The sequence below is a fragment of the Melanerpes formicivorus genome, unplaced genomic scaffold (assembly GCF_026170545.1).
Source record: "Melanerpes formicivorus ecotype bairdi unplaced genomic scaffold, bMelFor1.0.p_v2 SCAF_27, whole genome shotgun sequence".
NCBI lineage: Eukaryota > Metazoa > Chordata > Aves > Piciformes > Picidae > Melanerpes > Melanerpes formicivorus.
Genome location: NW_027142379.1, coordinates 8,448,893 through 8,463,546, shown reverse-complemented (window position 1 = coordinate 8,463,546; position 14,654 = coordinate 8,448,893). Strand labels below are relative to the sequence as shown.

At 47.3% G+C, this 14,654-nt stretch overlaps 1 protein-coding gene across 6 annotated transcripts in view; it reads left to right on the top strand.

The window, feature by feature from the left end:
• MGAT4D (MGAT4 family member D) overlaps positions 1-14,654 on the top strand; it is a 63,356-nt gene that overhangs the window by 18,373 nt on the left and 30,329 nt on the right. For 2 of the 6 annotated variants that reach the window (XM_068154030.1, XM_068154032.1), the window contains 3 exons: positions 2,027-2,122; positions 2,583-2,696; positions 4,381-4,527. Coding sequence is in view for 1 of the 6 variants with exons in the window: in XM_068154029.1 (XP_068010130.1) it covers positions 5,628-5,718 (91 nt within the window). In the remaining 5 variants the exon portion in view is untranslated. Of the gene's footprint in view, positions 1-2,026; positions 2,123-2,582; positions 2,697-3,535; positions 4,300-4,380; positions 4,528-5,593; positions 5,719-14,654 lie in introns of those variants that run through there. The other 4 variants (XM_068154031.1, XM_068154033.1, XM_068154034.1 and 1 more) reach the window with 4 other exon arrangements.

Genomic DNA, 14,654 nt, shown 5'->3' with positions numbered 1-14,654 from the left:
GTGGTTGCTGTGAGGGAGTTACCAGGAGCAGGAGCTGCCAGGATCACTTAGAATGTCCAGCAGGTGCACCCCTAAGGTGTGGGTCTGTGTGAACGACACTGAGACACTTGTAGCCAGTGAGACTTTGGGTGATTAATACCAAAGTTAGCATTTCTACTTCTTCAGGAGTTTTAGCTGTGTCTTTGGATGGATTAAATAGATTAATATGAATAAGTTGGTTGGTTTTTTTTTCCTGCTATCTAAAGAGAAATTCCTTTTTGTGTGGATTGTTAGGAACCAAAGCAACTTCTTCTACTACAAGTTTTAGGATTTGTTCTGCTCCCTGGCTTGGTTTATAACCCTCCCATGAGGTTACCAGGACAATAAATACAGTAGATAATCTCTGCTCCAGTCTGCAGGACTGATATCTAGAGTATCAGGTGTTGTCAATACATTGCACCATACTTATCTATGTTATAATTAGGCTTGTTGAGATAAACTTGAACAGGTTTTAAGGTCTTAAAGCACTTCTGAGAGTTTATGTGAGAGTTTAAAAGATGCAAGTTTTAATCAGCTGATTTTTCTTTTCCTTCTACAACATTTTCTTCATGTAAATCTGTGTTGTAAAATATGGATTTAGGAGGGGCAGGTCCTGCCTCTCCAACCTGATCTCCTTCTGTGATCAGGTGACCCGCCTGGTGGACGTGGGGAGGCCTGTGGATGTGGTCTACCTGGACTTCAGCAAGGCCTTTGATACCATCCCCCACAGCAAACTGCTGGCTAAGCTGTCAGCTCGTGGCTTGGACAGCAGCACTCTGAGCTGGGTTAGGAACTGGCTGGAGGGCCGAGCCCAGAGAGTGGTGGTGAATGGTGCCACATCCAGCTGGTGGCCAGTCAGTAGTGGCATCCCCCAGGGATCAGTGCTGGGCTCCGTCCTCTTTAACATCTTCATTGATGATCTGGATGAGGGGGTCGAGTCAGTCATCAGCAAGTTTGCAGATAACACTAAGTTAGGAGCAGATGTTAGTCAGTTAGAGGGTAGAAAGGCTCTGCAGAGGGACCTCGACCGACTGGACAGATGGGCAGAGTCCAATGGGATGGCATTCACCAAATCTAAGTGCCGGGTGCTGCACTTTGGCTGCGGCAATCCCATGCAGAGCTACAGGCTGGGGTTGGAGTGGCTGGAGAGCTCCCAAACAGAGAGGGACCTGGGGGTGCTGATCGACAGCTGCCTAAACATAAGCCAGCAGTGTGCCCAGGTGGCCAAGAAGGCCAAGGGCATCCTGGCCTACATTAGGAATAGTGTGGCCAGCAGGAGCAGGGAGGTCATTGTGCCCCTGTACTCTGCATTGGTTAGGCCACACCTTGAGTACTGTGTCCAGTTCTGGGCCCCTCAGTTTAAGAAGGTCATTGAAACACTTGAACGTGTCCAGAGAAGGGCAACAAGGCTGGGGAGAGGCCTTGAACACAAGCCATATGAGGAGAGGCTGAGGGAGCTGGGATTGTTTAGCCTGGAGAAGAGGAGGCTCAGGGGTGACCTCATTGCCCTCTACAACTACCTGAGGGGTGGTTGTGGCCGGGAAGGGGTTGGTGTCTTCTCCCAGGCAACCAGCACCAGAACAAGGGGACACAGTCTCAAGCTGTGCCAGGGGAAGTTTAGACTCGAGGTGAGGAGAAAGTTCTTCACCAAGAGAGTCATTGGTCATTTGAATGTGCTGCCCAGGGAGGTGGTGGAGTCACCATCCCTGGAGGTGTTCAAGAGGAGATCGGATGTAGCACTTGGTGCCATGGTCTAGTCATGGGTGTGTGGTGACAGGTTGGACTCAATGATCTTCGAGGTCTCTTCCAACCTTGGTGATACTGTGATACTGTGATATGCAACCAGTTGCACTTATTTATTTAAAAGTAGGAAAGTATGCATTGTTATGGCAGGTTGTTCACTTTTTATAGCTCCTGAGGAAAAAGACACAGAGTTTACCTGCTGTAAATAAGGCAGGAAATAATTATATGAAACTTGGTAATTTCAGGTGCATTCCCTTCTCTTTAGGTTCCAAACTGGATCATCATTTTAAGCATGTAACAAGCAAGTCAAGACAGTTTCAAGCTTCACTGTGAATACCTTGTGGAACTGAGCACTCCATCAGTGAGCATGTTTGATTTCACACAGATGCTAGTACTTAAATCCTGCAAGATGCTTCTGTGTCATCAGGTTGAGTTAGTTCATAAATTATCTTAGTCAAAAATGTAAAGCAGGAGCTTACAAAAAGTTCTAGCTTCATTTCTCTGTGCGTGTGTTCAGTAGTTGCCTTCCAGCATTACCTTCACGGAGACCTCGGTGCAAGGAAAGCTAATGGCCTACAGTTGAAAGCAGGTGACAGCAGGGCAAATAAAAGGGGACTTTAGCCAGAAATATCAGAGAGGAAACTTTCTGTGGCAGTAATTATTACCGGTTACTGGTAGTCATTCTTTGATTTTCTGCCCTTGTAGATGAAGGGCACAGCCGCAACCCACGTGCAGAATAATCCGGCACTTGTTTTACTCCTGAGCCTGTATTTTTGTCAAAGGTTTATTTCAATCTTATCTCCACTCTTGCTTACACACAGATGTGTGAAACCTGCATGGAAAATGTGAGATTATCATCTTAGCAAGAAATTCACTTATGGAGCATGAGGACAAGCTGCTGTGATGGAACTAGTCCAGTGAACACCTTGCTTAGTGTAAGTATCAGAGGTTACTCAGCAACATGTTCTGTGCAGAGTTTGTAAAGGTGAGCAGTCTGCCAAAAATGCAGAATGGCCTCTGCTGGGATGTAAACTAAGTCTAAAACATTTAACCTCCTTCCAAAACCCTTGCACATCTTATTCCAGGGTTAGGCCACACCTTGAGTCCTGTGTCCAGTTCTGGGCCCCTCAGTTTAGGAAGGATGTTGAGTTGCTGGAAGGTGTCCAGAGAAAGGCAACAGAGCTGGGGAGGGGTTTGGAGCACAGCCCTGTGAGGAGAGGCTGAGGGAGCTGGGGTTGCTTAGCCTGGAGAAGAGGAGGCTCAGGGGAGACCTTATTGCTCTCTACAATTACCTGAAGGGAGGTTGTAGCCAGGAGGGGGTTGGTCTCTTCTCCCAGGCAAGCAGCACCATAACAAGAGGACACAGTCTCAAGCTGTGCCAGGGGAAGTTTAGGCTGGAGGTGAGGAGAAAGTTCTTCACAGAGAATGTGGAATGTGCTGCCCAGGGAGGTGGTAGAGTCACCATCCCTGGAGGTGTTCAAGAGGCGATCGGATGTGGCACTTGGTGCCATGGTTTAGTAGTCATGATGTCTGTGGTGACAGATTGGACTTGATGGTCTTTTCCAACATTACTGATTCTATGATTCTATGAAGGCAGCAGGCACAGGAGAACTCCAGCAGTGCATGTGTCTGGGCACCAGTGTTTTAGGGTTTTGGTTTGCTTTATGCAACAGTGCTCCAAGTGATTAAAGGTTTTCTTATAAGATGAGATGCAGTTGTGAAGTAAACAATAGAGAAAAGGGGGGGGGGGGGGGGGAAGAGATATTGCATTAATAATAAAAGCATATTTTTATAGTTCAGGTTGTATAAAATACTATGAGGTCATAATTTATGTATGGTAATAATAAGAAAGTAGGTAACAGCAAACAGGCTTTTATCAGCTGACCAAATCCAGTATGGTTTCTGAAGTTGTTCTTTAGATCATAGAATGGTTTGGCCTAGAAGGGATCTTAAAAGTCATCTAGTTCCAACCCCCCCTTACCACATGCAAGGACACCTTCCAATAGATCAGGTTGCTCAAAGCCCTGTACAGCCTGACTTTGAGCACTTCCAGGGATGGGGTATCCACAACTCTGGGCAACCTGTTGCAGTGCGTCACCACTCCCACAGTAAAGAATTTGTTTCTAGTATCTAAACTACATCTACCCCTTTTTGGTTTAATGCTTCTACCCCTTTTTCTGTCACTACAAACACTTGTAAAGAGTCCCTCTCCAGCTCTCCTGTAATCTCCCTGTAAGGTTCTGGAAAGCTGCAATAAGATCTCTCCAGAGTCTTCTTTTCTGCAGCCTCAACCCCAACTCCCTCAGCCTGTCCTTGCGGGAGGGGTGCTCCAGGCCCTTTGCAACACAGAATGGGAAACTGTTTGGGCTTTTTTAATCACAGGTGTGGAACAGGGGAAGTGGGTGGGTAGATTTGTGAGCAAGTAGAGAACATGTCAAAGTGAAAGCCACCTGTTGATCGGGTATAAAAAGGAGGGCCTTTTTTCTTCTGAAACAGAAGGCAGTTGTATTAAAGCTGTGTCAGACTCCAGGAAGCTCGGTGAGTACCATAGCCCTTCCCTTTATAAACTGTGCCACAGAAGATGTCTGAACAGGGATTGATATTTTTGTTTGCTTATAGATTGCTGAGGACCTAAAGAGGAATAGAGGTGTGCCTACCACAACAGGGAGGCACCTGTGTGCAAAGCAGGGCATGATGATTGGCCAGTGATGTACCATGATTAGCATGATGCTGTACCTGTACCAGTGTGCGTCAGAGTATCATCAGGTTAGATTTTGCATCTGCTTTCCCTGCTTCTTCTTTACCTGAATAGCTTTGTTTCTTTATCTGACTGTGCTGAAGGCATGTATTAGTTGTACACTACAGCTTGGCTTCCTGATGCAATCTTATAAGCAACATGCAAGCAAATGCACCATTGGCTTTGAATAAAATACTGCTAACTGTAATGATGCTATGACTTGGGCTGAAGAGTACCTGCCTAAGTGCTGAGCTGGGACAGTTTTTGCTGTAAAAACAGAGCCTTTGTGTGCTGTAGTTGAGGGTTTTCAGTTTGGCTCCTAGCGAACTGGTGAGTCCTTATCTGGAATAGTGTGTCCAGTTCTAGGTTCCCTAGTTCAAGAAGGACAAGGAACTACTGGAGAAGGTCCAGCAGAGAGCCACTGAGATGCTGAGGGGACTGAAGCACCTGGCTTAGGAGGAAAGGCTGAGAGACCTGGGGTTGTTTAGCCTGGTGGAGACTGAGGAGGGATCTCATTAATGTTTATCAATATCTAAAGGGCAAGTGTCAGGAGAATGGAGCCAGATTCTTCTCAGTGGTGTCCAGAGACAAGTAGCAATGGACAGAAACTGGAACACAGGAGGTTCCATCTAAACAAAGGGGGAAAAAATATTCCCTGTAAGGTTGGCAGAGCACTGAAACAGGCTTCCCAGAGAGGTTGTGGAGTCTTCATCTCTGAAGGCATTTCACACCCACCTGGACGTGTTCCTGTGTGATCTACTCTAGGTGATCGTGTTCTAGGTGGGGGATTAGACTTTGAAGATGTTCAGAGCTCCCTTTGATTCTGTGATTGGCGAGGGCCACTGTCCTGGGAGGGCTGTGCTATGGGAACGGGCGTGGGTACTCGTTACTGAACTCGCGAGTGTCACCGTTACACCCCGTAGGAACCCCCACGGCGACTCTGCCCCGGTGGGGAGTGGGGCCCCGAGCCGTGCCCTGCCACGCTGCCTCGGCCCCTCGGAGCTCGGGAGGCGGGCAAGCTTCGCTCGGCGCGGACACGCCCGGCCGGTACTTACCCGGGCGGTGGCAGTGGCCGGGCGGCAGAGCCCGGAGGAGGCGGCGGGCGTGGGGCCGGGCGGCCCGCCGGGAGATGCGGCTGCGGGCCGGGCAGCTGCTGACGGCGCTATGCCTCGGCACCGTCTTCCCCCTGTTGTGGTACGCGGCGTGGCCGGGGAGCCAGGGTGAGAGCGGGCACCGGCCGCGGGGGCCAGACGAGGCGAGGGCTGCCGGGGCGCGAAGGACGGGCACCTGCCGCTTGCCTCTCGCCGGGCCGTCGGGGGCACGGCCGCGCCCTGCGGCCGGGGTCTGCCCGCCTAGAGCGGCCTCTTAACGGCCGGAGGGAGCGGGGCCGTCGCGGCGGGCAGCGGCGGTGGTAAGAGGGGAGGCAGCGGGGCGTCCCGTGCCCTGCCGGAGCTGCGGTCCCCGCGGGAGAAGGGCCGGTAACGGCTGCGCTGCCGGCGTGGGGCGCAGAGCCGCTGCTCGCTCTCTGCGGCTCATCCTCCCGCGTCGGGACGTTAGCCTGGCCCGGGGCTGCTCCACCGGAGTCCCCGGCGCTGCTCTCATGACAGCGCGTGTGTTGGGGTGAGAAGGAACCGGGCGTGGCGGGGAAGGCTCGGTCGGGAGCGAGGTTGAGAGTGCGGATCTCGCCTCTTTCCCGGCGCCGGGGCTGGTGCGCACCGAGCTGCAGGCTCGGTAACAGCGTGCGGGGTTGGAGCCATCCGAGCTGTCCTGTTGAAAGGACCCCCAAACTTCAGGAAACGTTAATACAAATTACTAACGAGCTTCCTGCCCTAGGCTAAAGGTGATGAGCGTGGCTGTCCCATATGAAGTGTCTGCTGAGTGTTGCTCAGGGAGGACAAAGTCACATTATCTGCGGCGCGGTTGCATTGGTGCCTCCAGCACCGTCGCCTTTTCACGTGCATGCTTCCAGCACCAGAGTGCAGTATTCTGTGCGGGAACAAAAATAGCCGAGTGTTTATGTTTTTATTTATAAGCCTTAAAATTGCGTAATAGCTTTGTAATGGCTTCTGTAGGTGGCACATGTTGGATAGATCTGCAGAAACCCGTGTCTAAGATTGTTTGAGCCTACATAGGAAAGATAAAACTGCTGCTTCCCCAAAATACCAGCAAATAGTACCTCTGAGTCTTGCAGAAGTGGGTTTTGTGTGGCTGATTGGTGTGAGGGAGAGGTTCTTTAAGTGCTTCCTGTATTCACTTTTCTGCATCTAAATCTAGATAATTTGTAAGCGTTAGAGTAAGCCAAGTAGTAATTTCTGGGATGAACACAGAACTTAGAGTAGTTTATTCATTTCTATTAACTCTGCAGGAATATTGGATAGAGTCAAATGCTGATCTTCTTGCCTAGACCATTACTTGTCAGCCAAATGGTTATTATATATCTTAACAACCTTTGACACGTTTCTCGGTGGCAGTCCTGCTAGGAGTGGGGAAGAAGAAACAGAAAAGCAGGGTGTGTCTAAGAAACCAAGATCCAAGAGATGATAGAATTAAAGTGTTTGTCCCATCTGCAGTTACCACCCCTACCACCACGTTATCTTGTGACTCCTTGCTGCTGAAATTCGATTTCCATTCTGCTTGCTTTCTGGCCGTTCTGTGCTGGGGTGTTTTGCTTTGGGGTTTTTTTGGGTTGTTTTGGGGGAGGGAGAAGAGGTAACGTGTGTTGTGATGTGTATATCGATGTGTTTTAACTTCTGTTTCTCCAGTTGTCTCCTCTTCCACAGGAGAGGAGCTAAATCCTCTCAGATGGTACTTCCTAAGGGTTAAGAAAACAGGTGCTAATAATAATAAGCTTTTAACCTTTAGAAATGCAAATATGTAGCGTTCAGAGACCCGTTCTCTCTTAAGCTTGGTAAATCTCACAATTGTGTAAATAACAGTTGATACTAGTAATGAAAGGAGTTGAACAGCACGTGGTGAATGACTTTGTGTAAAGGGTTTGGGTTTTTTTCACTGTAAAGATAGCCTTTGCTCTCCTGGACGCAAGACAGAAGCCTTCCAGCCCTATGCTGTTACCTTTTCCAGAGAATTCTCCAGAGAGAAGCCTTGGGAGCAAACCAGCTCAAGCTCTGTTGTTGTCAGAGAGTTCTGTTTAAGAAGGTGGTTTGAAATTAATCTTTATGTCTGAACACAGGCAGGTATCTCTGCTTACATATGGTTAAATCTCTCTGTCCCCACTGCTGAACTTGCCTTGCCACTGACATGCCTAGAGCATTTCCCACTTCTCTCCCATCTCCAACAGCAGTGCTTTTCTTTTTTAATGCCCTTTACTGTCTAAACTTGTCAGTTCCCATCTCTTTCACTCATTTGTCAGACATTCTCTGGCTCACTTTTTCCCCATACCTTTATTAGGTCTTCACTACCTTACCCATTAAAATATTTGGGCAGCTCATGCTCTTGAGAGAGTGCTGCTGCTTACTGTGATATGCTGTAGTCACTGTTCCCTCTGTTTGTTTTCTGTCCCGTTCTTGTTCCCTGTAGTGATGCTGGGATAGCAAATAACCTTGTTTGTCTGTTGTACAACAAGGACAGGGCATCCTAGGTGAAGCCTAGTTGTCTTAAGTATTTTCATAATGTGAAAAGTAGGTTATAATAGCCCTTTAAAATACTGTTCAGTTTGCCTGCACTTTAGGGAACCTTTTAGCTCTTACTAGCTTGAAGTGTGAAATAGGGTATTGTCCTGATTTCTGTGCAAATAAAAACCAGTGGCTTAAGCCAGCCTTATGCTAAGGGGCTAGTTAGCTTGGGAGACTTGAGTTGTTTGCTGTCAGTGACAGCAGTATATAATGATATCCTGGAGTGCATCAGAAATAGTGTGGCCAGCAGGAGCAGGGAAGGCATTGTGCCCCTGCGCTCAGCACTGGTTAGGCCACACCTTGAGTCCTGTGTCCAGTTCTGGGCCCCTCAGTTTAAGAAGGACATTGAGACACTTGAACATGTCCAGAGAAGGGCAATGAGGCTGGGGAGAGGTCTGGAGCACAGCCCTATGAGGAGAGGCTGAGGGAGCTGGGGTTGCTCAGGGGAGAAGAGGAGGCTCAGGGGAGAAGAGGAGGCTCAGGGGAGACCTTATTGCTGTCTACAACTACCTGAAGGGAGGTTGTAGCCAGGAGGGAGTTGGTCTCTTCTCCCAGGCAACCAGTACCAGAACAAGGGGACACAGTCTCAAGCTGCACCAGGGGAAGTTTAGACTTGAGGTGAGGAGAAAGTTCTTCCCAGAGAGAGTTGTTAGCCATTGGAATGTGCTGCCCAGGGAGGTGGTAGAGTCACTGTCCCTGGAGGTGTTCAAGAGGGGATTGGATGTGGCACTTGAAGCCATGGCTTAGTTAGTTATGAGGTGTTGGGTGACAGGTTGGAGTTGATGATCTCTGAGGTCTTTTCCAACCTTATTGATTCTATGATTCTATGATAATGGGCTGGTTGGTTGGTGCAGCTTCAGTGTTGACTTGACCACGTGTAATTGGAACTGGCATGGCAGGGAAGATGCTCTCACTCATGCACTGAAAAATGAAAGTTCAGACTTTACCAACCAGCTGTTGTGGATATTGTATACATTTTAACTGCCCTTACAGATTTGTTTCCACAGTCAGTTTTGCCATTGTTTTACATGTGCAAGCAGAGGTCTCATTTTAGATAGGCTGATATTTTTGTGGGTGCAAAAAAAAAAAAGCCCACAAAAGTAATTGTGGGGACAATTGGTAATTGCCAGAGCTTCAGCAAAACCTGGTAGTGCCTAAAATTGGGTGGTGATTCCTTTGGCTTCCTCTAGAGAGCCTGTGAGCGCAGGCTGCTATTAGTAAGCAATTAGGTGGACTGCTGTAGCAATACTTGTTCCACCTCCTGCATGGTTTTGCTGTGAGCTTTTTGGTCCCTCCCCAGGCCCCAAGCAAAACCTGTGTGAAGCAAACAGTTTGCATCTGAGGATGGGAAAGGTGGTTGTCAGGATGATGCAGATGTTCCTACTGTAATGAAACTGAGTTACAGTCCACTTGTTAATTCACTTGCTCAAGATGATTTGCTCTCATAGAAATACTCCTCATACAGATTTGTAGTTGTGGGAAGTAGTAAGCATGGTAGTAGTAAACTGTGTGATTTTCTCACACAGTTTTGGCTACTCTTTTCCATGTCATCAAGAAATACCACAGGTACACAAAAAGATAAGTAGGTAGCAAATTGATTTTACTTTGTTTGCCCCACTTGAAAAATAGTAAAGGAGAAGGCAAGAGTGCATTGTGGACTCATCACAAACTTCCATGAGGTTTCTGCAGAGGAAGGACTGTTTCTCAATAAAATGAAACTTTGGTGTCTTGGTTGAGTAACAGTTTCTAAGTCACAGCAGTGAGGTAAATCAGATCATCTCACACCAGCAGCATTTCTTCACGTTGCTTGTAAGGGTTTCAAGAATAGGTTGCCCATGTGGATTCCTCCTCCTTGGAGGTGTTCAAGGCCAGGTTGGATGAGGCCTTGAGCAAGCTGGGTTAGTGGAAGGTGTCCCTGCCCGTGGCAGGGGGGCTGGAACAAGATGATCTTTCAGGTCCCTTCCAACCCAACCCATTTTGTGAATCTGTGTCACTTGCAACATGTTGCTGCCCTCTTCACCTCAATTTGTGGGGTACTTTATCCAAGTAAATGAAAACTTAATTCTTGTCTGGCAGTGATGCTAAAATGATGATAAAATACAGTGTCACAAGGACCTAAGCATGTTAATGTATATATATGCTGAGTCAAACATTGTGAAATCTGCATTTCTGTAGTTATCCCTTTGAGGTGAAGAAGAGAAACTGTTCACACTCAGTGAAATCTGGATTTCTGTAGTTATTCCTTTGAGGTGAAGAAGAGAAACTGTTCACACTCAGTAGTATTCACCGAGGTGTGCTTGAGGTTTGTCAAAATAGCACATTGCATTTTGCACCATTCCACAAAGCCTTTCACCAGGAGAGGGGGCACCAAGTGTTGAAAGGGTATCTCTGAGGAAAGAAATTTCTTTTGCCCAAAGAGCTGATTACAAGTTTCTTCTGTTTCCACTGATCTCCTGCTTGTGATGTGTTGCTTTACGTGCCAGCCCCTGCTCCCGCTGTGCACCCAGCCGCAGCTCTCCAGCAGATGCTATCGTCTGTGGTGGAGCTCTTTGCAGGTTTCCTGTCCAGACCCAACTGGCACGCTCTGGCTCAAAGCTTCAATTAACTCGTGGCAAATTGACAGATTTGATAAGGAGTCTTGGATTACACCACTCTCATTTCAGCCAACACAGCCTGTCTAGATTTATGAGCTTGCAGAACCCATTTTTCCTGCCTTCTTGAGGCTGTCTTTCGCCACCATTATCCCCAGCTGTCCCAGCTGGCTGGTTGGCTGTGTTTCCCTCATTGCCTTCATGTGTGTGTTTCCTTCCAGTGGGGCCTGAGAGCGTGCAGAGGTGTTCTTGCACACTCAGATTTTGCCCCAGTGTGCAGTCAGGAGTGTCCACAATGCAGTTTGATGAGGGAAGAGTTTCTCCAGGCAACTGACTGCTTGCTCAGTTTCTGTGCATAGTTCTGCATTTAGGTGTTAAAACCAACACACAATAACCTCAGATGGGACTTAAGGCTCAGTATTTGCTGATCCTAACTCTTATATCAGAATTCATATCCAAGGCTCACAAAAGCTCTGCAGTTTTACAGGCTCCTAATATGTAATTTACTGAACTAAGAGTCTGCTACTTCTTGCAGTTACTTCAGGCAGAATAGTGGCTGCCTTGTCCTCAAAAGTAGAGGAACTGAGTCATAAATTCTATAAAGATTCAGGTACAAAATGAGACTCATTACTGTTGGTTTTCACAGAGGAAGGGACAGGGAACATTTCAGACCTCTCTTTGTTTGCTGGGCAGCGTCTCATCACAACCTGTGCTTAAACAAGTGTAAACATATGACCTTCACACTTTCCTGGTGTTGTACACTGAGTCTCATAGAACACAATTTCAGCCAGAAGTACTTTAGTTAGTGGCTAGGCACTTAATTAAGCTTGTGTATAAGTGAGTGAGTGTTGTTACATCAGGCAGAACAGTAAAAATATTTCAGACTGAGGCAATAACCCTTGCTTGAAGTGAATGGGTGCTTTTTATTTACCTGATAAAGGCCATATTCAAATCAGAATTTTCCACTGCTATTAAGAACCTGTGCCATGTTACTAACACTGCTGGAACCCAAGTGTAGCAATTAGGGGCAAACACCATGCAATAACCAGTTTATATCTATTTTCCACATAGTTTGGTATTATCACTTTCCTATTTAGTGACATTCTGACTGAATGCTCTAAGGTCATTTTTCATTGCAGTCTGATACAGGGAAGTGTCTTGGATCTATAAGGAGGATTGTTTGTCCACATCTACAAAACCATTAGCATTGAAGTTGTATTCTTTGTGAAACAAGTTTGCTCATCTGTTTTAGGGAAACACAGCACAGAAAGGGTTGAGTTAGAAAGTATTCTTTGCCAAACACAATAGTGAGCCTGTGGTCATTATAAAATCACAGAGGCACAGAATGGTAGGGGTTGGACCTCCAGAGATCAGAGTCCCAATTCCCCTGCCAGCAGGATCATCTAGGGCAGACCAGACAGGAATGCATCCAGATGGGTGTTGAAAGTCTCTAGAGAAGAGACTCCACAACCTCTCTGGGCAGCCTGCTCCAGTGCTCCATCACCCTCACTGTGAAGAAGTTTATTCCCTCATGTTGAGGTGGAACCTGCTGTGTTCTAGCTTGTACCTGTTGTTGTCCTGTCACTGGGTACCACTGAAAAGAGACCATCACCTTCATCTTGACACCCACCCCTCAGCTACTTGTAGATATTAATAAGATCCTCTCTCAGCCTTCTCTTCTCCAGACTAAACATCCCCAGTTCTCTCAGTCTTTCTTCATAGGGGAGATGTTCAAGCCTCACAGTCATCCTCATAGCCTACTTTGGACTCTCTTCAGCAGAACCCTGTCTCTCTTGAATTGGGGAGCCCAAAACTGGACACAGTATTCCAGGTGTGGTCTCAAGCAGGGCAGAGTAGAGGGACAAGGGGAACCTCCCTAGACCTGCTGGACACACTTTCCTTAATGCATGCCAGGATGCCATTTAGAATTCAATTACTAACTTTGTTTTGACATTAACTTTGTAAGGTGTTTGTTTCTTCATTTTGGTGCTGGAAAATGATTCTGATTCTTCTCCTAGTATAGTCTTTGTATGGGCACAGAGGAACCCCAGCTTCCCCCTAAACCACTGTCACGCTGCTTTTACACTTACAGAACTGTTGAGGTTGGAAGAGACCTTTGAAGAACATCCAAGTCCAGCCACTCACCTAGAGCTCACAATCCCTCCACTACACCATTTTCTTTGATGCCACTGTTTTAATGCAGGATCTCTCCACTAGCCTCCACTGTCTGGAAGCTCTTGATGTGGATGCTGTCAAAGACAAGCTGACACAGAGGCAGAAAATACTGCTGCCTGATTCCTCTGTCAACTTAGATGCTTAGAGCTTGATAAATGTGGTGGGAGAAAATCCTTGCTGCATGTTAAACCCTGTACTTTGGCTTATCAAGCCTGCATGCTTCATGTTACTGTGATTCTATGTCACAGTCAGGTCAAGGTTTCAGCCACCAGGCAGAGAGTTTTGTGTGGATGAAATCAAATCTTTCTCCTCCTACTTGTAGCTTCCGCCATCCACCACAGCAATAGCCCCTGCAGCCCAGCTGCCCTCAGAGAATGGACAGGGCACATGAGTGGAAACAATTATAGAAGCTTCTTCACCTGCTCACTTGCCCTTCTCTTTTTCAACTGAGTAAAACAAACCAGCCTCAGCACTGGCTTCAGAGGCTCCTGCAGACTGAAGGTATGCATCAAGACAAACTGTGTCCTGTGCTTAAAGCCCTGCAATTGGAGCTACCCCAGTTCTGATGGACATTAAGCATGATGGGTGAATGTACCCAGTGCAGCTGCAGGGGCTTCTGGCTTCATGGTAGTATTTTTGGCTGTCTCTAACCTGTTGGGAGGTAGAAATAATTCTGTGTCATGATGCTATAGTCATGCAGAAATCCAGGAAGGCATCCTTACCTGGAAAGGTACTTAAGTATACTTAACACTTCAGCATAGCACTGAATCTGTTTGCCTAAGAACTGGCTGTTCTGAACTAAGCAGAGACATTGGCTGGGGGATTCCTCCTTCACCACTCCCCCACCGCCCCCTTATTCTGAGGGAACAAAACCCAAGCTTGCAAAGTATGTAATAAGATGTAGAAAAGTCTCTGTATCATAGAATCATAGAATCAACAAGGTTGGAAAAGACCTCAAAGATCATCAAGTCCAACCTGGCACCCAAGACCTCATGGCTACTAAACCGCGGCACCAAGTGCCACATCCAATCCCTTTTTGAACACCTCCAGGGATGGGGACTCCACCACCTCCCTGGGCAGCATATTCCAATGGCTAACAACTCTCTCAGTGAAGACCATTCTCCTCACCTAGAGGCTAAACTTCCCCTGGTGCAGCTTGAGACTGTGTCCTCTTGTTCTGGTGCTGGTTGCCTGGGAGAAGAGACCAGCCCCCACCTGGCTACAGCCTCCCTTCAGGTAGTTGTAGACAGCAATAAGGTCTCCCCTGAGCCTCCTCTTCTCCAGGCTAAACAATCCCAGCTGAACAATCCCCTGTATTTTAGATCAGTTGCAGGAGGATAGCAAACAGCCACAGCTATTAGTGCAAAGCATGCCTCAGTGGTTTCATATGCTTCATTAACCTGAACAGACAGCAGTGGTTCCAAGCGTGGAGTATGACAAGATCTCTTGAAGTGAGTGTGCTCAGATAGTTCTCTTTTAAAGAGGGCATTAACCCAAATTCAGTTTCTGAAAGCAAGTGTATTTAGGTACAATATAGAGTGTAGCTTGCAATCAAGAAATAGGAACAGAAGTTACTGCTGGGCTGTGGGGTATTTTCTTCCTTGTTTTCTGTGACTCCCAGTTTTATTTTGAATCACAGAATCACCAAGGCTGGAAGGGACCTCAAAGATCATCAAGTCCAACCTCTCCCCAGCCTTGTTGCCCTTCTCTGGACACGGTCAGGAGTCTCAATGTCCTTCTTGAATTGGGGGTCCCAGA